General features: G+C 41.1%; 1 protein-coding gene across 2 annotated transcripts in view; it reads right to left on the minus strand.

Moving 5' to 3' along the window:
- Positions 1–23,044, minus strand: part of LPAR1 (lysophosphatidic acid receptor 1) — a 135,572-nt gene that overhangs the window by 36,922 nt on the left and 75,606 nt on the right. Inside the window, exons 1-2 of one of the 2 annotated variants that reach the window (XM_047700530.1) lie at positions 22,788–22,926; positions 17,952–18,699 (exon numbers count right to left, since the gene is read on the minus strand). In XM_047700530.1, coding sequence (XP_047556486.1) covers positions 17,952–18,690 — 739 coding nt within the window. In that variant the 5' untranslated portion in view covers positions 18,691–18,699; positions 22,788–22,926. Of the gene's footprint in view, positions 1–17,951; positions 18,700–22,787; positions 22,927–23,044 lie in introns of those variants that run through there. The other variant, XM_047700531.1, reaches the window with a different exon arrangement.

Below are 23,044 nucleotides of genomic sequence, written 5' to 3' on the forward strand. Positions count from 1 at the left end.
GTGCCTGACCCAGGGCTCCATCCCACAACCCCGAGATCATGACCAGAGCAGAAACCAAGAGTCAAACACTTAACCAACTGAGCCACTCAGGCACCCGTCATGAGAATCTTCAGTGATTACATAGGTCTATGAAGATACTTTAGTTCATATAAACCAAATGTTACAAGAATGCAAAGTGCTTCTTCATGTTTAATAATTGATGCTTTTGCTCTTAAATTGGCAAAGACAATCACTAAATTTAAAAAATGAGTAGTTATGTTATTCCTAACAAAATTTGAAGTATTTGGAAGTAAATTTCATGGTTACTGTCAGAAAAAAAAAATCAGTACCAGTCAACATTTATTCAGTGCCTCAATAATTTATTAATGTCAGGCATGGCTCTAAGAACACCACCCATTTTCTCACTTGATTCTCATGAGAATTAAGGCCTATTATCATCTCCATTTTGTAGATGGGGAATATGGAGCTTCGGGAAATGGAACAGTAAGTGGTAAACCAGGACACAAAAGCAAACAGTCTAATCCAGAGCCCACAAGTAACCACTCAATGGTTTCAAACACATTTCCTGGGTGGACAGGCCAAGAACACCACCAGTGAGATGTGGTCTGGGCTGTTCTCTGTCGCTATAAAGCGAAGACTGCTCCTGAAGAGTTGGGAGGTCTGGTGTGGAGGGCATGTCCACCCACACCGTGGGAGAGTGCCACAGACGGACATCTAAAGAGAAGCCACATCACTGGCATACCATTTAGGAAGCCTACAGTGGAAAGGACGCTCCCCAGAGTTGTGAACTGAAAAAGTCCTCTCTGATTTAGAGCCTCATGACTGACCTTGGCCAGCTACCAAACCGTATCAGGACCTCCATGGCTGCAGTGAGGGCTGTGAAGGTCCAGCAGCAACCACACGCAGACCAGTGCTGCTTGACAGGAGACTAGACAGAGAACGGCCCTATGCAAAGGGGAAGGAAATGAGGCAGCTAGAACCAAGAAATAAATAAAAACAGGAACTAGAGAACGAGAGGGGGCAACTAGCCAGAAGAAAACAGAGCTGAAGTAAAACCAGAAAACAGAAATACCATAGGGCCCTGGTTCCCAAACTGCACCCCAAGGCACCATAGGGTTCCACAGTTCATTTGAAAAAGAGCACTGCTGGATATTTTAAGTTTGAGGGCATCAGGGACACTCAACATCTGTCAGAAAGTGTGAAAACTGACAGCTTGAAGTAGTTCACAGTTTCAACATTAGATGGCATTAAATTCCTTTCTGTGACATGTTTTTGCGTTATTGTCTGCTATAATAAAAATCAAACATTGTCTAAAACTCACTGTGGACAGGAAAGGAGGATGGTGGTATCTGATTCGAGTCCAAACTTTGAAAAGTTACACAGTGGTCAAAAGGTGCACACAGCCCTCAGTAGTTGCTGTTAAGAATTAGGTTAAGGGGCGCCTGGGTGGCTCAGTGGTTAAAGCCTCTGCCTTCGGCTCAGGTCATGATCTCAGGGTCCTGGGATTGAGTCCCGCATCGGGCTCTCTGCTCAGCAGGGAGCCTGCCTCCTCCTCCTGTCTCTCTCTGCCTGCCTCTCTGCCTACTTGTGATCTGTCAAATAAATTAAAAAAAAAAAATCTTTAAAAAAAAAAAAGAATTAGGTTAAAATGATCTTCTTTCTCTCAATTTATTTTGTTGTTATTGCTGTTGCTACAAAACAGCTGCTAGTTTATTAGGAGCTGTGTATTTGGGTTTGTTTGTTTGTTTAAGATTTATATATTTATTTGAGAGAGAAAGGGGGTAGGAGGGTGGAGCAGAGGGAGGGAGAGAGAGAACCTTAAGCAGACTCCCTGCTGAGCACAGAGCCTGACACAGGGCTCGATCCCAGGACCCTGAGCCCACAACCCAAAACGAAACCAAGAGCCAGCCACTTAACAGACTGAGCCACCCAAGCAACCCGAAAGTGTATATACTTATTAAGTTGACTTAACTGCTTAATAAATTAAGCTCTTATGTATTTATTCAGCACTGTGAAAAGATGGAAATAAGGACACTGAGAAATGATGGGAACCTCTGCATGTGGGACTAAAGTCATCTAGGGCAGAGAGCATGGGGGAATCTCAGAACTGAGCTGTCTCCAGAGATTTTCAGGATCCCTGAGATGAAAGCCCCACCCAGTCCACGGAAAACCCGTCTTACTGAGTCCCGAAAGTGTAATGGGTCCCGATCCTTCTGCTCTGTCGCTTCTTCTCACAATATAATGAATAAAGACCCACCACAATGAGGACTAATCCAGGGGCTTTAGGTTTCAACATAACAGCATGATCTTTCTATACAAATACCAAGTTATGTCTTTTGTCATAGTATCTACCAAGTACCTACATTCCTGGCATCTTATGTAACCGTCTTACTCATTTGAGGCTTTTGTTTCAGCTCCACTTCTCCTTATCCAGACAGAGGAACGGAAGCATGGGGTGACTGAGCCCATCGCCCAGGACGACACTGCTCTGTAGCAGGGTCAGGACTAAAACCCAGACAGCTGGAACTTCAGAGGAAACCCTGTTTTCCCTGTGCTATGCTGTTCGGTTGTTAGGCCTGTAGGTTTCTAGAAAAATAAATCCACTTGTTAGACTTTTACATGGAACAACATACTTCAAAGTAGTGTAGATATTTAAGTGGAGTGGACTAAATGCATTCCCATTTTTTTTTTTATTCTTAGTTTCTCAATCCTGGAAAAGCTTCCATTTCTTTTCCAGGCCTGTGCTCATGAATAAAAATAACATAAATGGTTACAACATGGCACCGTTAAGGGGGAAAAAAAAAAAGCCTTCCATCCAAATACTGGCATGAATATAACACAATATTCTCATTCCTTTGTGTTAAGAGTGTAAATTGGGGGGCGCCTGGGTGGCTTAGTGGGTTAAGCCGCTGCCTTCGGCTCAGGTCATGATCTCGGAGTCCTGGGATCGAGTCCCGCATCGGGCTCTCTGCTCAGCAGGGAGCCTGCTTCCTCCTGTCTCTCTGCCTGCCTCTCTGCCTACTTGTGTTCTCTCTCTCTCTGTCAAATAAATAAATAAAATCTTAAAAAAAAAAAAAGAGTGTAAATTGGTACACACTTTATGGAGAACACTAATAATCAAGATTCACAAAGTCTCAGTGAGGAGAGTAAAGATTCACATTAGATAATATTTATCTTGGGGCCCCGGGTGGCTCAGTTGGTTAAGTGTCTGCCTTCAGCTCAGGTCATGATCCCAGAGTCCTGGGACTGAGTCCTGCATTGGGCTCCCTGGTCTTCGGGGAGCCTGCTTCTTCATTTCCCTCTGCCAGCCGCAACCTCTGCTTGTACTTTGTCTCTCTGTGTCAAATAAATAAACTCTTTAAAAAAATAGATAATATTTATCTCAGTGTTATTTACCATGGCAGAGAGAGAGAGAGAGAAAGAGAGATAAAACTTAAATGCCCACTGATCTATCACTTGGAATGTCTCAAGTCTGTGTAGAAAACTCATGTTTTCATACAGATGACCCGCAGACACATGAAAAGATGTTCAACATCACTGATCATCGGGGAAATGCAAATCAAAACCACAATGAGATATTATGACCTTCCATCTGTCAGAATGGCTAAAATGAAAAACACAAGGAATAACAAAGTGTTGGCGAGGACCTGGAGGAAAAGGAACCCTTGTGCTCTGTTGATGGAAAGGCAAACTGGCGCAGCCACCCTGGAAGACAGTATGGAGGTTCCTCAAAAAATTTAAAAACACAACTGCCCTATGATCCAGTAATTCCACTACTGGGTATTTACCCAAAGAAAATGATAACATGAATTTGAAAAAAAAAAAACAAAAACAAAAACAAAAAAACAGATACACCCCTATGTTTACTGCAGCATTATTTACAATAGCCAAATTATGGAAGCAACTCAAGTGTCCATCCATGGATGATGAATGGATAAAGAAGAGGTGGTATGTGTGTGTGTGTGTGTACACGTGTGCGCACGCGCACACACACACACAGACACACAGACACACACAGACACAGAGGAATATTACTCAGCCATAAAAAAGAATGAATCTTGCCATTTGCAACAACATGGATGGACCTACAGGCTGTGATGCTAAGTGAAATAAATCAGAAAGACAAATGCCATGATTTTACTTATACATGGAATTTAAGAAACAAAACAATGAATAAAGAAAAAAGGGGACCAAAAAAAAAAAAAGACTCTTAAAATACAGAGAACAAACTGGTTGTTGCCAGAAGGGAGATGGGTGTGGGGATGGATGAAGTGGGTAACCGGGATTAAAAGGACACTTGTCTTGATGAGTGCTGAGTAATGAATCGCTGAATCACTATATGGGATACCTAAAAATAACAGAATACTGTCTGTTAATTATACTTCAATAATAAAAGGAAAACTCATGTTTTTAAAAATTACTTAAGGGCATTAACAAGCACAGGATATTTTTTTTAATTGTGCAACAAAACTGTACTGTATAACCTCAGTTGAAAAGTATTCATTAAAACAAAGGACTGGAGAGAAACAGTGTGTTCATTTTAAAATTTTGCTTTTTCTCTGGATGGTTTAGAATTCTAGATTTTCTTAATTTTAATTTTTAAATTTTCTTCATCTTCCCTTTTTTCCCTCCTGACAAGTATGTGTTACCTTGGTAGTCAAGAAAAAAGTCATAATATTAAAAAAGTGTTCAGATCTAAAGAGGTAAATGCAGTCCAACAATATCTCATTCCTCCCTCATCACCTACACTGTACCACTCCAAACCTCATTTACATAAAGCTTTCCTGATTATACTACTGATAGGATTCTCTCCCTTCTCTCCATTTTTAGACAGCTTTATCTGTACTTCTTTGTTGGTATTTTGGTGACCGCCTGCCTTCTACAATCATCACCTATATACATATGGAATCTTTCCTACCAGACTGTGGGCTTTAGGGTGGCAGGGCCAAATCTGCTTCATAACTGTACCTGTCATCAACCTTACTCCCATCCTGCCTTGTAGTTGGGTCATACTGGTAAATGAGTAGGGATTATACATTTTGGTATTTGTTATTCTAATACCCAAAAGGCAATATAGGCCATGTGAACTGAATTAGTTAGTAAATACTTGCAGTGTGCTTTACGGCACTCAAGGGCAGTAACTAGATCTGGTGAGTGGTTCCCAGAAAACGGTTCCCTCCCAGACTGTGGCTCAGTTTCTGTACTAGTCCCTCTGTAGCTGAGGACAGTCTGGTCTCTAGAGAGACAAGAGCGCTCCAGGCAGCCAAGGTGTTTGAGCAGAGGCGAGAAGACCACGTGTTCTTCCGGCTTTGTAAGAGGGTATAAATACGGGGCACCTAGGTGGCTCAGTGGGTTAAGCATCTGCCTTTAGCTCAGGTCATGATCTCAGGGTCCTGGGATCGAGCCCCGCATCGGGCTCTCTGCTCAGCAGGGAGCCTGCTTCCTCCTCTCTCTCTGCCTGCCTCTCTGCCTACATGTGATTTCTGTCTGTCAAATAAATAAATAAAAGATTTTATTTATTTATTTGAGAGAGCAGGAGAGCGCACTCAAGCAGAAGCAGAGGGGCAGCAGGCTCCCTGATGAGCAAGGAGCCTGACACGGGGCTCGATCCCAAGACCCTGGGATCATGACCTGAGCTGAAGGCACGGAGCCACCCAGGTGCCCCTGAGAAACAGATTTTAGAAATGAGCAAGGACAGGTTTAATGCCAGGTCTACATGACTCAACTATGATGACCTGATGCCGCCACAGAGAATCTGCTCCCGTAGGTCTGGGCTAGGACCCAGCACTCAGCCTGTTCAACAAGCAGCCCAGGTGATTCATGTGCTGGTGGTCCTCCAGGCACACCTGGAGAGACACCAACAGAGTGAAGCCCCTCATGGTGCAGATGAAGAAACTACCACAAGGGTCAAGTGCTTTGCCCAAAGTAAGAGGCAAATTGGAAGTTAGAATATGGTTAATGGCTTTGCGAACTCTCTACATCACATTTCTTGCTTGGCATTCCAAACTTTTTTTTGGTCACTGCTCTATAAGCAGCAGCTGCAAAAACACTCATAACTTACATTTATGTGACATTTCCTATACAAAGAGCTTCCACAACCACTATCATATATGATCTTCACAAAAATGTATGATCCACATTTGCCAGATGAGGAACTGAAATTCACAGGGATTTAGATTCTTGCTTGAAATTTTTCTATTATATATATTTGGGGCAAAGTAGTAGGATGTGATGAGTCTTGATCTAGTAAGCCCTCAAATGTTAACATTATCTTTTTTTTTTTTAAACTAAACTGTAAATATTGACTCAGGAGATGTTAAAATTGGTAGGAAAACTTAATTAAAAATAAAACTAACAACCAAACTCAATAACACTTAATACTAATTAACCCCCTCCAAATCAAGTATTTTTTAAAAAAATTTAGCCATAAAGTAAGGCCAAGGAAAAATCAATGTGGGAAGAAAAATGAGAACTCACAATGGTAGACAATTTGTTACAACCTGATATGTTTATAAAAACTGATAAATTAAGTCATTTTATAAGCTATATAAAAACATGTGATTCTCTTAAAAATTTCAGAACTTTAAATCTGAAGAAAAATGGAGCAAACTAGAAATGCTTTCATTGTGCTATATATTAAATTGTTGAAGTAATTAAAACAGACTAGTAATATACACTTCAGAAAATACCTTCTCAACAAAAATGTTACTCCGATTTAGATACATAGATTTATAAAGACAGTCCTTGAGGTCTGCACGAAACAATGGGTCAAAGTACTCCATACCTCAATAAGTTACAGTAATAAAGATACCAACAACACTATTATTAAAGCTGTAAGCCTGATTGCTGAGGGACAACACATGGGTCATGTATTATACTGTAATATATCGCTTACTATGTAATGTACTATAGACAGATCAACATATGAATGACTGCATTTTCTAATTCTGTTCCTAATTTTTTCTGCTCCTGCTTCTAATGTCTTTTAAGTTTACGTAAGGCATCAGCCTTAAAAGTGACAGAACCAAATCAGATTGAACTACAATGCTAAGACATTCCATTACAGAATTATAGCAGTCTTGTTATCTTAGACTTACTGCTCACATCTTGTTTCCACAGCATCCTCTTGCATTTTAAATAAAATGCTGTTATGTATTGATACTTGCAAATATGGTAGAGTATGTGCATGGTACCTTGCGAGTAATTTATTTTATTTTATTTATTTTATTTTTTTAAAGATTGTATTTATTTATTTGACAGACAGAGATCACAAGTAGACAGAAAGGCAGGCAGAGAGAAAGGAGGAAGCAGGCTCGCCACTGAGCAGAGAGCCCAATGTGGGGCTCGATCCCAGGACCGTGAGATCATGACCTGAGCTGAAGGCAGAGGCTTTAACCCACTGAGCCACCCAGGCGCCCCGCGAATAATTTATTTTTATGAAAACCTCTTCCCTGGCCCCCTGACCCCTGACCAAGACGGTAGAATTTGCCAAATTAAATAAAGCTGGTGCTTCTCATCTCTACCACTTCTGCGTATCTGGATCATTACATACGCACTTTGTAGAACCTCCAAATACAGGCTCCCATTTTTGGTCTGAACCTCACTAATTCCAGCTCCTCAATTTATCGGGTGGCATTTCCTTTGGGGCTGGGGCAATTTACAAAGGAGCGTTCCAGGCTACCACGTGCTCAGCTAGGTTAGCAGAGCAAATCCCTGCAGCATTAACGTGGTGAGTCACGTGCTGGCTGCCACAAAAGCTTCTCAGCTTTTCAGTTCATCAGTTTGCTGGGCAGGTCCTGGACTCCTAAGTGTATCTTCCCCTCTCCTAAAAGGAAGGAAAATAACTCGGGCAAATGAATTCACTCTGGTTGCATGAAGAGAAGCTTTTTGAAGTGCAGAAATGCCCATTTAGAATGAACTCATGGAAAACCCTGCTTAAAATGCAGTGTTCTCTGTGTCAACAAAGGTCTGTTTGGGCAGGATAAATAGGTGAAGCCATGAATTTCCAGTCTCCCGATGCCAGATTAAATCCCACTTCTTCAAAAAAGACCCTGTTATTGCTGTGTCACCCTATTAGAACTTCTTATTTGCTTTGGATCATCACAGTAACTCCTCTATTGGCGGAGGAGCCCTGCCAGGGTTTAAGTAAAGCCATGACCACACTCAGTCTAGACACTATCATCTGCGCTAAAATACATGAATAAAAAGTCGCTTCTCAGCAGCATAAGGCTGTAATTTAGACCTCAAAGAAGAAAAATATCTAAGGTACAAACACAAGGAAAAAAAATCCTTTGTTTCTATGGAAAAACAAACTTTCGTTAAAGTACTTTTTTTTTTCCCCAAAAAGCATGATGAAGAACGTGTAAAAGGAGAGAATAATTCAGTTTTGAACTGGATGGATGCGGAAGACAGTATGCTCATAGCCAACATAATTTCTGAGACACAGATAAAAGATTTTATTAAACCAGATATGTCCCTCTATTTCTAGACAACTCAAAATACAAATCAGAAGTATTAAATAAGCAAAACCATTCATGTACTTAAATCGATCCCAGGATAATATGGAAACCTGTAAGAGGGAAAAATCTCTGTAGAGAGAGTTGATTGCCGTCTAAAATGCTTTCCTTCCCATTCAATGCTGTGTATTGGGGTTGCAAGATAAAATGTATCATCTGACTTCCAGATCAACAATGAGTACTTTTGTTAGCACGTCCCCCCAAAATTGTTTTTATTTGCTACATCTGGCAATTCCCACGCACATCTATGTGTTTATTGTAAGTGTAGGTGTCCATATTTCCTGGCAATACTCTTTCAGGCCCTGAAACATACATGTCACTACAGAGCCCATCTTACTTCCCACAGGATGTTAATTTGCACATGTAGAAATTTATCCCTTTCCTGACAGGTCAGTAAAGGAACTCCTTTACTTTACAAACAACTGCATGTGAAGCTGCTAACTACGGTCAATTTAAAAAAAGATGTATTATACCAGTTCAAAAACGAGGGCAAAAAACGATACACACAACATTGTCTTAAAATTATGCAAGCCTTCCCTCCTGCCTCCAGCAGATTTGCCAGCCTAACAGGACTTATTGTCATATCTAAGTGACACATTAACTGCACTCTAAGAAGGTGACTGCATATTTAATTCAATTCAGCGTTCCAAGAGTACTGAAATTATTTCTTTGCTGGGGTTCACATGGCAAACTCTTATGTACCATCTAAGATGTAATTCCGAATTATCATCATGAAGTCTTTCCTTTCACCACCCTGATGGAAAGACAGCATTCTCACAGCACCTTGCATATTTTTTTTTTTAAGATTTTTATTTATTTATTTGACAGATCACAAGTAGGCAGAGAGGCAGGCAGAGAGAGAGAGAGAGAGAGAGAGGAGAGGCAGGCTCCCTGCTGAGCAGAGAGCCCGACGTGGGACTCGATCCCAGGACCCTGAGATCATGACCTGAGCCGAAGGCAGAGGCTTTAACCACTGAGCCACCCAGGCGCCCCGCACCTTGCATATTTTATTTTTACCATACTATACTGCATTTACTTAAATTACCTATCCTGATCTACTAAAATAGAGTTCCTTGAGAACAGGGCCCCTATTTTCACTGATCTTTGCATCCCTACTCCTTAACAGAGGACCTACTCCTTAACAGAGGACCTACTAGACATTCAATACATGTTTGTTGACAAAATAAACTATTATTAACAAGCTCACTCTGGAACTTAGCCCAAAAAAATGTCCTTGACAGGCAGGATGTGGAACTGCCTTACAACTACTCCTTTGAATGAGACTCATTATTACATTATACTGAATTTCAAGCTAGACAGGTATATTTCTATTGTTACCGGGGAGCCTGTAAAATTCTATCCAGAATAAAAAGTATATTTCACTGATTTATTCTACAAATATCTAGAGTTGGCTAATGCTAGCCCCCGTTCTAGGTACTGGGAAATAATAAAGCCCCGCCATCATGGATGTCCATAATGGTACTCCGAGGAGACTGATGAAGTAGCAGTGAGAGAATAGGAGTTAAGTATCTTTTATCCTTTTCTTTCCAGGGGAACAGCGATGAGGCCCCAGCCCAAGTAATCCTAACTGGATACACTGTCAAGCTGGGCCTGAATAGGGAATGGCAATAAGGTGTCATGACCCCAGCCTCTGGCTAGTCTTCCATTTATGCCAAATATGTCCTTCACTGTAGGTCAAAAGCAAACAGAACCGGTGCCCTTAATGGTAGCTGGACTGCCAGCTGCGCCCTAATAATAGCACGTCCATTTGAAGGAACTGAAGACCCTTTTTTTTTTTTGAAGACTTATTTATTTGAGAGAGAGAGAGCACGTGAGCAGGGCGGTGGGGAGAGGTGGAGGGGCAGGGAAGGGGCAGAAGGGGAGAGAGCGTTAAGCAGACTCCGCACTGAGCATGGGGCCTGACATGGGGCTCGATCTCACTGCCCAGAGTTCACAACCTGAGCTGAAACCAAGAGTCAGACGGACACTTAACCGACTGCACCACCCAGACGCCCCCGATGACCTTTTCTGATAGATATTGGCAGAGTGGCCTGTTCCATTTCAGAAGTCCTCTTTTTTTTGTTTTTTTCCAAAGTTCATTTTAAGGGTTAATGCCATTTAATCTTCAGAGAGTTACCAGGTCAAAACTGCCACTACTTACGACGCTAACAGGACTTTGAGTACATCGAGCTGTGGCTCAAGAAGACGCAGACACCGCTGCAGTACAGACAGATCTCTGGAAAAGCAAGGGCCCGTCTGAACCAAAGGTACAGCCTGAAACTGGAGCCGACAGCAGCTAAAACACAGTAGGACGTCTACACGGCGTCCCAGAAAGGAAGCACTATCTCAACCACCAAATCCACTGGCCTCGGTGTGCTGGCCTGTGGGTGCTGGTGAAAGGAGAGAAGGGGGAGGGTGCATGTGCCGACAAGACCTAATGGAAAGGAGGAGATTGGCTACCACTTGGGGTTTATATTGGCGGGACCCTGGCTGCCTTTGCTTCATGTGCGCAGCGCATCGAGTGGTCCTCATCACTTGAGAAATGTCCCACTATTAATTCTGAAACTGAGGTTCAGAGGGATTAAACCAAACGCTCACAGTTAGGAAACCAGCAAGAGATGGGTCAGAGCTCGAATTCTAAACTCTGGCCTATCTTATTCCAAACCCCCGCCCTCAAGCCCTCAGCAACAGTGGGTTCCCGGGGGTCACCACACACCGTTCAAGGAATCACTACATTTCTTAGGATCTTTCCTGATAAGGACAAATGTCTGTGCAGCACTCACAGGGGGACTGACAGGAGCCCCAGGAACATGAAGTCTGCATGAGGCCTAAAATAAGAAAGAGCTTCGTGTTCTGGCTGCTCCGTCCACACCTCAAAAGAAACTCTGTTAGGTTCGTGCGGTATTTTTGTTTTTTGTTTCTGTTTGAGAGTTGCTCCTGAGTAAAAATATTTGAATGGAGTTGGGCAACAAAAGGGTATAAAGAACTGGTATTTCAAAGTTGTTTTTGCTTTTGACCAGGGCCGTGGATTTGGGGTCTGGGCAGCCCTGTGGCGCTTCTGTAGGATGTCCCTCCTGTCCACACCCAGGGTGCCAAGCCAGCCGTGTGGTTGGCCAGACAATCAGGGCTCTCATGAATATTCTCTTAGGTCCCACCTCAAAGAGGTCTTAACAGGGATGCCACAGAGACCTGAGGAGACTTGGGATGGCTCTAGTTCGTGTGCAGAGCAACAGAATGTGTGACTGGTCACCAGCGGCCAGGGAATAAGAGCCTCTTATACCCACTCCTTTCCTCTCACAACGGGACAAACTGGGAAGCCTTCTCTTCCTGGCAGATAGCTCTCTATGGGGGTGCGGGGGGAGGGTAAAGGAAAACAACTCATTTGAGATTATCCTGTATGAATGTGCCCCTCCCTCTAATGGGGTATAGATATCTAAAACTAATTATTAAAGAAGTGGATATGGAGAAAGATCACCCTCCCTTGCTATTATTCCATTTCTATTTCTGTGTTTTCTACTAGAGAATTTTGCATGGTTGACCCACGAGAGTTATGTTCTTATCGTTTTATTGACAGGGTAATAAGCAGAACTGTAATCTTGGAAATCAAATTAGCCAACTTCCTCCTACAAATGAAAGTACAGAGAAATTAATGCACAGAGAAAGTAACTTGCCCAGAATCACCCAGATGGTTAACAGCAGAGTCAGGAAAGATCCCAGAGGCATCTACCTTGATGAATATTAACTGGGAAAAACACACATACACATACACACTCCCCGTGGGTAAAACAAACTTGATAATAAACTAAGATAAATGAGAAATTCATACAACTGCTGTTATTAAGCTGACAGGATGCTATAATGTATAAAAACTACTTGCTGTGCAAGTTATTCAGTTCCCAAGGACTTTTGTGAAAGTTTCATTGCAGAGATTACTAGGTGGTTATAATGAGGCCAAATTCAAGGTGACCCTTTCTGTGGGTGCCAGGTAGCTTTACAGCCACAATGTTTACTCCCATCCTGGCGGGCTAGCCCCATAAATACATGCTGAAGTTCACAAGGAAGAAAATGATGGAAATTGTGGGTGGGACTGAACAACATGGAGACATATACGGTAAGAACAGAACCTTTCTGGAAGTGAGCAAACCTGGATCTTGGCTTGGGCCACCAGAGAACTCAGATCTAAATTTCTCAATTAGCCCGGGAGCTTCAGTCTCTCTCTTTGTAGGATGAAGGAGCTGGATGGTGTAATTTTTTTGGTTTTTGTACTATTTGTAATTTATAAGGACTCTTTCAGCTCTAAAATTCAAATCTGGACAGATCCTTGCTTTAAAACAAAGCAGAAACAAAAAACAGAAGTTCTTCCTCACCATCTATCTATACAATGGATCAAAACCAGAGTTGAAATCTGCATTTAAAAAGCCAAAAGAGGGGTGCCTGGGTGGCTCAGTGGGTTGGGCCGCTGCCTTCCGCTCAAGTCATGATCTCGGAGTCCTGGGATCGAGCCCCGCATCGGGCTCTCTGCTCAGCGGGGAGCCTGCTTCCTCCTCTCTCTCTGCCTGCCTCTCTGCCTGCTTGTGATCTCTCTCTGTCAAATAAATAAATAAAATCTTAAAAAAAAAAAAAAAGCCAAAAGAAAATATGGAAAGACTATAAACAAAAAGCAGAACCCAGAAGCAGAGTGACCACACACCCTGCATTGACCACACATGGTTTAGGCCTGTTGCTCCTGAGTTCCAACCAATTAGTGCCTGTCTTCACTACCAAAAGCATCTCGTTTGGATGATAAATTATATGGGAACCCCTATAAGGTACTGGTGTTATCAGGAACCCCTTACCACCTTTGATCGCCTACAGCCAGAAGCCTAAATGCCTTGGTATGTTATGAAGGCTTTGACTCTCCAGTCAAAACTCTCCAGCACACCCACCATATGCTAATCACACCTGATTCCTTCAGTGCCCAGAAGATAAGGAGCATTGCTCCTGCCATTGCTTTCCTTCTCTGCCCCCATCCTACAGATGGCATTTCCTTCACAAGCATCAAGACCTCCGCTAGATTCAGTATAACTCTGTTAACTCTGTTCCCTCAGTATAAAACAGGCGAAATACGACTTTCCTTGGTAAGATTATATATGGCACGTGAAGACTGGTGCCAAGTATTGACCCTGGCACAGGGTATGCAGGTAAAAAGTAGTAATTTCATTTTAGTGGTGATCATTTCCAACCAGAGCAGATCAAACTAGAAAAAACCATGACTCCTCCCTGCTCCCCAAAGAGGTAAGCCCCACCTGGATTTATTTTGCTTTTTTATGTCCCTTACTCTCTCCTGGGGAAAGATGCCAAGACCTCCATAGAGTAAATATTATTCTCCTTCCAAATCCTGCTTCTTTGCTTTTCTAATTATCACCAATACAAAGGTCAACACAAGGAATATGACAAGAAAGGCAATGACTTACAACTCAAGATAGACTTTGGTCAAATAAGGAAGAACTTCTTGCCCGCCACTCTGATTCAACTAGGAACACACTCCAGGAATTCTTGGCAAAATGTCAATAGGGAGAATTCAAGCCTGGGGAAGGATTACATGGCCTTTTGCTGGAACCATGAATCCTTAAGTGAAATACACCTTAAGCAAAACACTCCCTCACAATCAATAGTTGGTTCTTGGTGCTCCATCACCAAGCAGTGGAAACGGACTGACAAAATGACTGTTGTGAGCATCTTTAGCAGAAGGAAGAGGAGTAAAGGAATGTTCCCTTCAAGATTTCTTCATCAGAGGAAACAAGGCACAGACAGCTAGGCAGTATCAACAGCAACGAATGGGATCACGATGTTTCCATTAAATAGCACAGAGCTGTTGGAACTTTATAACAAAATACAGCCTGTGCTCATAGTTGTTTTTATTATAGAGAGGCAGGATCGCATGGAGGTAAAAACAAAAGACAGGAAAACCAGGACACCCGGGTGGCTCAGTGGGTTAAGCCACTGCCTTCGGCTCAGGTCATGATCCCAGGGTCCTGGGATCGAGTCCCGCATTGGGCTCCTTGCTCAGTGGGGAGCCTGCTTCTCTCTCTCTGCCTCTGCCTGCCGCTCTGCCTGCTTGTGTTCTCCCGCTCACTCTCTCTCTCTCTCTCTCTCTCTCGCTCTCTGACAAATAAATAAATAAATAATATCTTTAAAAAAAAAAAAGACAGGAAAACCCCACATGAGCTCTGGAACCAGACTGCCTGAAATGTTTTCTAGCCTCTGTCCTTATCTAGCTGTGTGGCTCTCAGCAAGTTACCTCATCTCCGCATACCTCACGTTTCACCTCTGGAAGGTGAAGATAACAAATAGAAATGGTACCTATACTCTGTGGGGCTGTTTTTTTGTTTGATTTGTTTTTTTGGTAAATACTAATTCCTCAGGTAGAATAGGGCTGGGCACATGATTAATGGTACATAAGTATTTGACAACGAAAAATATTAAGACTCAGTCCTCAAAAGTAGCATACGTACAACCTTGCGCTGAAAAATTGCTACCGGTATTGCCATGATACATCTCAAAGATGTCTTTACTTTATGTTGACTCCTGGGAGTCTGACTTGTTGACCAACACATCTTTTATTGATCATGGGAACTGAACAGGTCTGAAACCCAGAGGTCATTCTGACATGGTAAAATGGAAACTGAAGGTTTCTAACAAAATTAATTAAACCTTAATCATCATCCCATAATAAATGAAAGTAAAACATATTACTGAGTCACTTCCTAAGCTGTTGTATTTGATTGGAAGGCACCTAACGTGATAGGAGTGTACCTAGGTCTACCTTCTGCCACACAGCTCAAAACACTGGTCTTAGCTTAGTGAATTCACCACGGGTCTCTCCGCTCCTCAGTTCTGAAGCCTCGATGGCTTTGCACCATGTTCATTCATTCATCCGTTACTTAATAAGCATCTACTTTGTGTCAGATACCAGGACAGGTAATGTGGACCAAATGGACAACATGTCATAACAGTCCCTGCTGGCCATCACAAAGCTGACCATCTGGCAGAAAAGGCAGATGTTAAAAACCAAATGTGCACCCACAAAGCCTGATGATCAATAAATGAATTTACAGTGGGAAGAGCTTCGAGTAGATTACATTTCTTTCTATAAGACCAAGTCATGTCTTCCATCCAATCATTATGACTACACAGGATTCAGAAGAATACATTGTATAAATAGTATTAGACATCACCTTGACAAACATCTGATTGTTGAGGATTGTGAATTCCCTATTCTAAGCTTTCCAACCACCCATCCCCTCACCCCACCCATTCTTCCACTCATGCTGCTTTTCTAAAAAAGGCTACAGTCCATTTAGTTTCTCCTTCTCATATTACAATCACATACATATCTTACTTCACCAAATTTCTTCACCTATCACCCTGATTGGAGTTTTCCATGTTCTAAAATTTCTTCCATCACACCCCTATAAAAAATGTTATTCATTCCAGAGATAGTTACACATATTCAATCTTCACAGAGGCTATTAGTTTAAACCTCAGAGGGCAACATTAATCCTGTTATTTTCATGTTTGGGGTTGGCACGGTGGTGTGGGAGAGGCACTCAGGGGCGGATCTACACCGAAGCTATTGCCCCATAAAGCCTCAAAATAATTCTCATCTAACCTGTAAAACGATCCAATGAAGCACAGAAGTTAATTTTATATGAATCATGAAAACTCACTACACACCAGAAGGTGCTACACATTATACAAAGGGCAAAATTAAAACAAGAACTTGGCAGGTTCATAGTTTAAGATCAGCAGTCATTGTTTACTGGTGTTTCTGTGAACTATAAGCAGCACTCAAGATGGTAATAGAAGAAGGACACCCATATGAAAAGTTTCAACCAACATTCAGAACATCAGTAAATGAACAACTATTTCAGTCGACGCAGAAGTAAAACATCTCATGTTATTTCATTTCACACAAAAATAACAATCATGGTAAACTAAGACAGGGCTTCTGTTGTGTCAGCCATTTCAAGGTTTTGTTTTTATTCTTGGAGGTCTACCAGAGGACCACAAGCAGGATACTCAGGTATGAACTCCTGGATGCATTCGCCCTTACCAAAATGGATGGGACTGATGCATTAACCAGAATGTTAGCTTAGTTAGCCATAATTAGGGCTCTCTCCTCCAGTGGCTCAGATTAATAGGAGTCCCAGAGTTTCCAAGGAGCCACACAATCCAAGTTACACTCATTCAACACTGCTCTACAAATTGGTGCAATGAGCATTACAGGAACTTTCCAGTGAATTTCCACGGGAAAAGATGAAATGCTCAAGATTTTTAGATATTTTCAAATGGTGATCAAACATTAATCTGAATGTAGTCTGTGGAAAAAATGTAATTCAAGAGGGTAATTATTTAAACAAATTTTCACTGGGTGAACTTCTATTTTTTATTAAAAAAAAAAAAAGATTTATTATTTGAGAAAAAGAGTGGGGGAGTGAAGAGAGGGAGAGACCATCCCAAGCAGACTCCACACTGAGCACACAGCCCAATGCAGGGTTCGATCTCGCCACCCCAAAATGACCCAGACTAAAACCAAAGGTCAGCTTTTTAACCTACTGCACCACCCAGGCACCCCTCGCTGGGTGAACTTTTAAAACAGGTACTCTAAGCTCAAAAAGAAATGTTCTGTGTTTGTCTTCTTGGGTACATGGCCAGGAGTCAGCACAGGGTCTGGAACATATGAGGTACTCAGAACTATTTTCTGAGTACATAAATGAATAAATACATTCCCCTGATCCTTCCCATACATTTACATCTAAGAAAAACAACAGTGAAAGGCAGAAGTTACTGGCATGTATGGGAAATAAAATCTTCCTCTTCACCTTGAAATAAAATTTTCTGCCACTAAAAACAGAAACTTAATGAAAACATAAGTTTCCATTAAGATGGTCACAGAAGTGCTATTTTGTGCAGCAAATCTATACAAAACCTTAGCATGTTTACCTCCATATTTGTTATTACAACTACAGAATGTGGAAGATAACTTATTTAGAGTCTCAGAAAAACAACTATATGTGAAAGCATATTCATATTATATAAAAGCACTTACTTTCTGAATATCTATAATAAAGAGACCACAAGGCAAAAATAACATGATTTGGGCTATAAGGAAACCCTTTGAAAGCTGGTATTTTCAATATTTGATAGCTAAACTCATTAATGACCTCTTTCACATTGTATCACTTATAGCACATCACTGAGACATTTCCCCAAAACCAATTCTGTAACTGTAGGATGAGCTGTGTGCTGACTTCATCCTAGACATCTGTTATAAAGTGCCTCATCCCCCTTTTAATTCCTGTATGTTCATTTGCCTACCACTATTATAAATACGGTTTTATATAAAGACAATGATATTCCATAAAATAAGTTAACGGTAAAGACAAAACTTACCAAGCACAATGACCACCGTCTTCAGAAGACTCATCATGGTATCCCGATTCCGCCGGGGTCCAGAACTATGCCGAGACATTCTCATAGTCCTCTGGCGAACATAGCCAAAGATATGCGCATAGAGAACCACCATGACGACAAAGGTCACCAAGTTGAAAATGGCCCAGAAGACTAAGTAAGAGTCACTGTAGAGGGGCGCCATGTTGGAACAATTTTCGATATCACAGATGCAGTTCCAGCCCACACTGGGTATAGCGCCCATGACAATGGCCATAGTCCAGATGACCACAATCACCACCACCACCCGCCGGTTGCTCATCCGGGTGTGGAGCTGCATGCGGAAAACCGTAATGTGCCTCTCGATTGCAATAGCCAGTAAGTTGGCCACAGATGCTGTCAGGCTGGTGTCAATGAGGCCCTGGCGGAGGAGCCACGTGCTGACAGTCAGTCTCCGAGTGTTGGGTCCTGTGTTGAACATTAGGTAGAAATAAGCCAACCCAGCAAAGAAGTCTGCAGCAGCCAGATTGGCCATTAGGTAATAAATAGGAAAATGGAAGCGACGGTTGACATAGATTGCTACCATGACCAGTAGGTTGGCCAACATGATGAAGATACAGACAGTGATTCCAAGTCCCATCACCAGCTTGCTGACCGTGTTCCATTCTGTGGCGAGATACTTTCCACTCCGGTTATAAAAGAAGGCAATGGACTCATTGTAGAAGCACTGTGGTTCATTCATGGCTGTGAACTAAAAGAGAAAGGAAGATGAAAAAGAAAGAAGAAACCACAGATCCAAATTTAAAGATGTACAGTATGGTAAATGTGGAAAAAAAAAAAAAGAAAGAAAGAAAGAAAAAGAAAACCTACACACACACACACACACACACACACACACACGCACAGGCAAAGAATCTGAAAATCTGACCCAGCATAACATTCTATTATTATGTTGAAAACCCAAGGCTCTTTAGTGTCTTACTGTCCTCAAGATTAAAGACAGCTGGAATGAAATAAATGACAAGGTCTGTGCTTAGTGGTAGCAGGTCATTGAAGTCTACTAGAAAAGCCACATGGCCCAGAAATCTTGCTTAAAATACATGAGACAGATGAAAATTGAGCAGAGATTGCAATTGGAGTATTTACCATCGTAAAACCTACATTGACCTGTTATTTAGGGAATCTGTAAACACAGTTGGTTTATAGATAGGGTATTATTGCACCATTATTCTGCATTTCTGTTCTCACATAGTATGTTCGATCTGTGACAAACACTTTGTAATGCAAGTCCCCGCAAGGACCATCAGTACCAACATTTCAGAGAGGTCACCATGCATCAAAGCTGCTCTGCCCAAAGCCAGCATTTGCTGTTCGACATTCCTGTGGTCAACACTGTCTACCCCCATGACTCCTTATCCCCAGAATAGCATTTGTCAACCAATCTATGACGTTGGAGAACTTTTTTCTCTTCGCAGGACATAAAAAATATGTTACCTAATGTAACCTCCAATGTAATCCAAAATGTAGTTGACACTTTGATTCTGCTCTACAAAAAGTGAAGTGTACTTTAGGTTTTTCCAAAATGTGAAGTAAGGATGTTTTATTATGTGTTCTTATTTTTCATCAATTAGAATACACTCATTTATTAATTATACTCACTTGAATCCTAAAGAGGCTGAGCAAGTTTATAACATAATATAGGTAGTCAATAAAATGATTAAAATTAGAAAATAAATAGTAACATAAAATAGAAATGTGAAAATTACACATCAAGTAGAATAAGTGATTCTCCTAAAGCCTTGAGTTTGTCTGAGACTCCTAGAATCAGAAATTATTTAAAGACAGCTCACATCCTAACTTTTTATCTTTTATGTTTAACCAATGACTTAGCAAATATGACAGTGTTAACCACTATTTTTGATCCAATGTTATACTGAATATCCATAGGGTATACAAAAATTTTAATAAACAACAAACATTACAAGAGTGTAAAATGCTTATTAAATGGTTACTATTCTGACTTGACCAGACATTTAGTCTCTCCTCCTTTAGACTTTAAGACCTTTTAGATCATGTTTCTATCATTACCCTTACCATGTATATCATTATTTATCAACTGTCTGTTTCTTAAGGAGATCATGGCCCAAGAAAAGAGTGAAGACCTTGTCTTACACACCTTGGTAATCTTGTTTACTTTCCAAAAAGTCTCATTATTGGAGATCTGAGAACCTGGTTTGTCATGTCCCACTCTACCCCAAATCATGCCAGTCCTCTGGCTATTTCATCTAATTTTCTTGCCTCTCAGTTTCTTGACCCCATCCCTAATGACCTTCTATTTCATTATAACTCAGCTGCCCACTCCCATGGTCACACCCTGAACTTTGTAACCACTCAGAACTATCTGCCTTTGGAAATAAATTATACACTTTAATTACTCACCACACCTGCCATTTTTCCAATTTTCTCATTTGATCCCCAATACATCAATTCTTTGAAGTCATCTATTTCCTTACACATCCTACCTTTCCCCACTGGATACTCTTGCTATCTTCTCCCTTTTCCTATACAGCTTAGATTTCATAGTATACATTTCAACCTCTTTATTGCTAAGACAGAAATACATTCTCTCCTTGAAGATTCTGAGGTCAGATCCTTCAAAACTCAATTTTTTTTTTCTGGTTTTAAGAACAGTTACACAGTAGATAATCCTTAGATGATAAAATATCCCCCAACAAAATTTGAAGCCTCATTCCATAATCATACACATTATTTTCTATAGCAAAATATATTAACATATACATTAAATTTGATAAATAAAAGTTATAAATAACCTCACATAAATTCATTCTGAGGTATTGCCACTAAGTGAATTATGAAAAAGTCTTCAGTTTTCAGACCTTGAATATTTTAACTTCAGATAAGGAAGAAGAGACCTTTCTCCTTTAGCCTACTTGCCTCACTGCCCTTCCATGACCAGTCTCTTGAAATAACATCAGTCTTGGCTGAATGCAACTGGATGTCACTTCCACATCTATACCAAGGCTTCTGAGAAACATTCAAGAAAATTGACATATCTGGGAGATTGTTTCTGATCTAAATTCATGACATCTAACCTCAGTGGAGACTTCAGGAGCACAAGGGGTTTGATTTTCCCATCATTCTCCCTCGTCTCCACAGTGGCTAATTTAAGCTTACCTACTGTTCTCTTTGATGAAAAACAAAATCACCTATTCAAGAATCCATCCTTTCTTCCTCTTCTGTTACAATGGAAGGGGTCTTCCTTCCATCCAAGTGTTGTGAACTCCTACACCTGACCTCCAGCCTCAACCCACACTGCTAATGACTTCCAGCCCTCTTCTTTAGCTCTAGGTAATGTGATGTGCTCTCCCTCATCTCTGCTTCTCAGAACAGTGGTTTTTTTCTATCAAGATCACTTGGAGGGTTTCTAAAACATGGACTGCTGGCCAGATCCTGAAAATTACTGATTCGGCAGATATAAAGTTGGTCCCCAGGTGATACTGATGCTGCCGGTCCAGAGACCACACCTTGACTCCCACTGGCCTAGAACAATAATCCCCCAGTTTTCACCTGGCTCCCTTGCTCTCATTCTTCATGCAGAAAGGAAACTGTCAGTTTCCCTAGACATTCCCAAGTCTAGGCAAGGTGTTTTCTGCTACAGTACCCTGCATTTATCCCACAATAACACTCAGCACACTGTATAATAATTGCTCAATTAACACTTCCTCATAATAGGCCATAAACCCTATGAGAGCCGAAATCCTAACTTTCTTGTTCATTGTTGTACAGCATTCAACTGTTAGATTGGATGCTAACTATATGTTGGTTGCATTAATAAATTCCAGAATTGTTTACAAGTTTCCTCTCTGCAAAGACATACAATACACAAAAATATAAATTCTAACTAGAAATGCAAAACTCTCTCTTCCCTTTAGCCCCTATAACCATTTACTTTCTCTGGACAAATCCATTTTTAAATCAAACACCAAGCACACAGTATTTCACAGTGTTCCAACTTTGTAAACACCAGACCACATTTAATGACATAACTTACATGACTGTTTGAACCCCAGTTTTCTCATCTGTGAAATAAGAAAACTGAGCTAGATTATTATTATCTGTATCAAGAGAATTCTGGATAAGAACTTAACATTTCATAAAAATTGCAAGCTAAATATTAAGACAGCACAAAATATGCCTGGAATGGAAATAGTAAGGATAGAATATACCTGAGAAAAAGAGGGAATGTCAGCTGAATTGAGGGTAACAGGACTGAACTGAAAGAAGAATGAAATCTCCTCTCTTTTCATCTGCAAAAAGGAGGCCTGGAGTATAAGTGAAGGTGACCCCAACAAAGCCACCAACGGGGTAGAGTCAACCGGCTTTCTCACTTCTTCAGGACCCAAGGGACTTAGGCAGAAACCCAAATCAAGCTCAGGGAGAATCTAACTCAACTATGATTGGACTATAATACATTCAGGCAGTCATGCTTATAACAATACAGCAAACAGAAAAAAAAAATCAAATACAGTAAGACAAAAATACAACCTCAGAGGAGAGGACCATTCTGAAGAATAGAAAATACCCACCTTGAGCAAATTTATTGGGGGAGGAGGGGAGGTTAAAAGAAAAAGATTAAGTTATAGGACATTTCTGATTTGTATTCTCAAAGTACTTTGTTAGGGTACTAGCACTGAAAACAGAACAAGCCATGGTAAACACAAAAAACAAAACAAAGAAACAGTAAAAACTACATGGAGATTGTAGTTTCCTACTGCTACTGTAATAAATCACCACACAGCTTAAATACAAATTTATTACTTTGTACTCCTGGAGGTCAGAAGTCCAAAGTGGGTCTCTCACTGGGCAAAAATCAACGTGTGAGCAGAGCTGTGTTCCTTTCCAAAGGTTGCACAGTGACTTTCTCTTGTCTTTTCCAATTTCTAGAGACTGTCCACATCCTTTGGTTCTTGGCCCCCTTCCCTGAAAGCCAGCAACAGCCAATCAAGTCTTCCTCACACTGTATCATTCTAACACCTACCCTTCCCATCCACTCCCCCTTTCCACATTTAGAGACC

Source organism: Lutra lutra, chromosome 13 (assembly GCF_902655055.1).
Source record: "Lutra lutra chromosome 13, mLutLut1.2, whole genome shotgun sequence".
In the NCBI taxonomy this organism is placed as follows: Eukaryota; Metazoa; Chordata; class Mammalia; order Carnivora; family Mustelidae; genus Lutra; species Lutra lutra.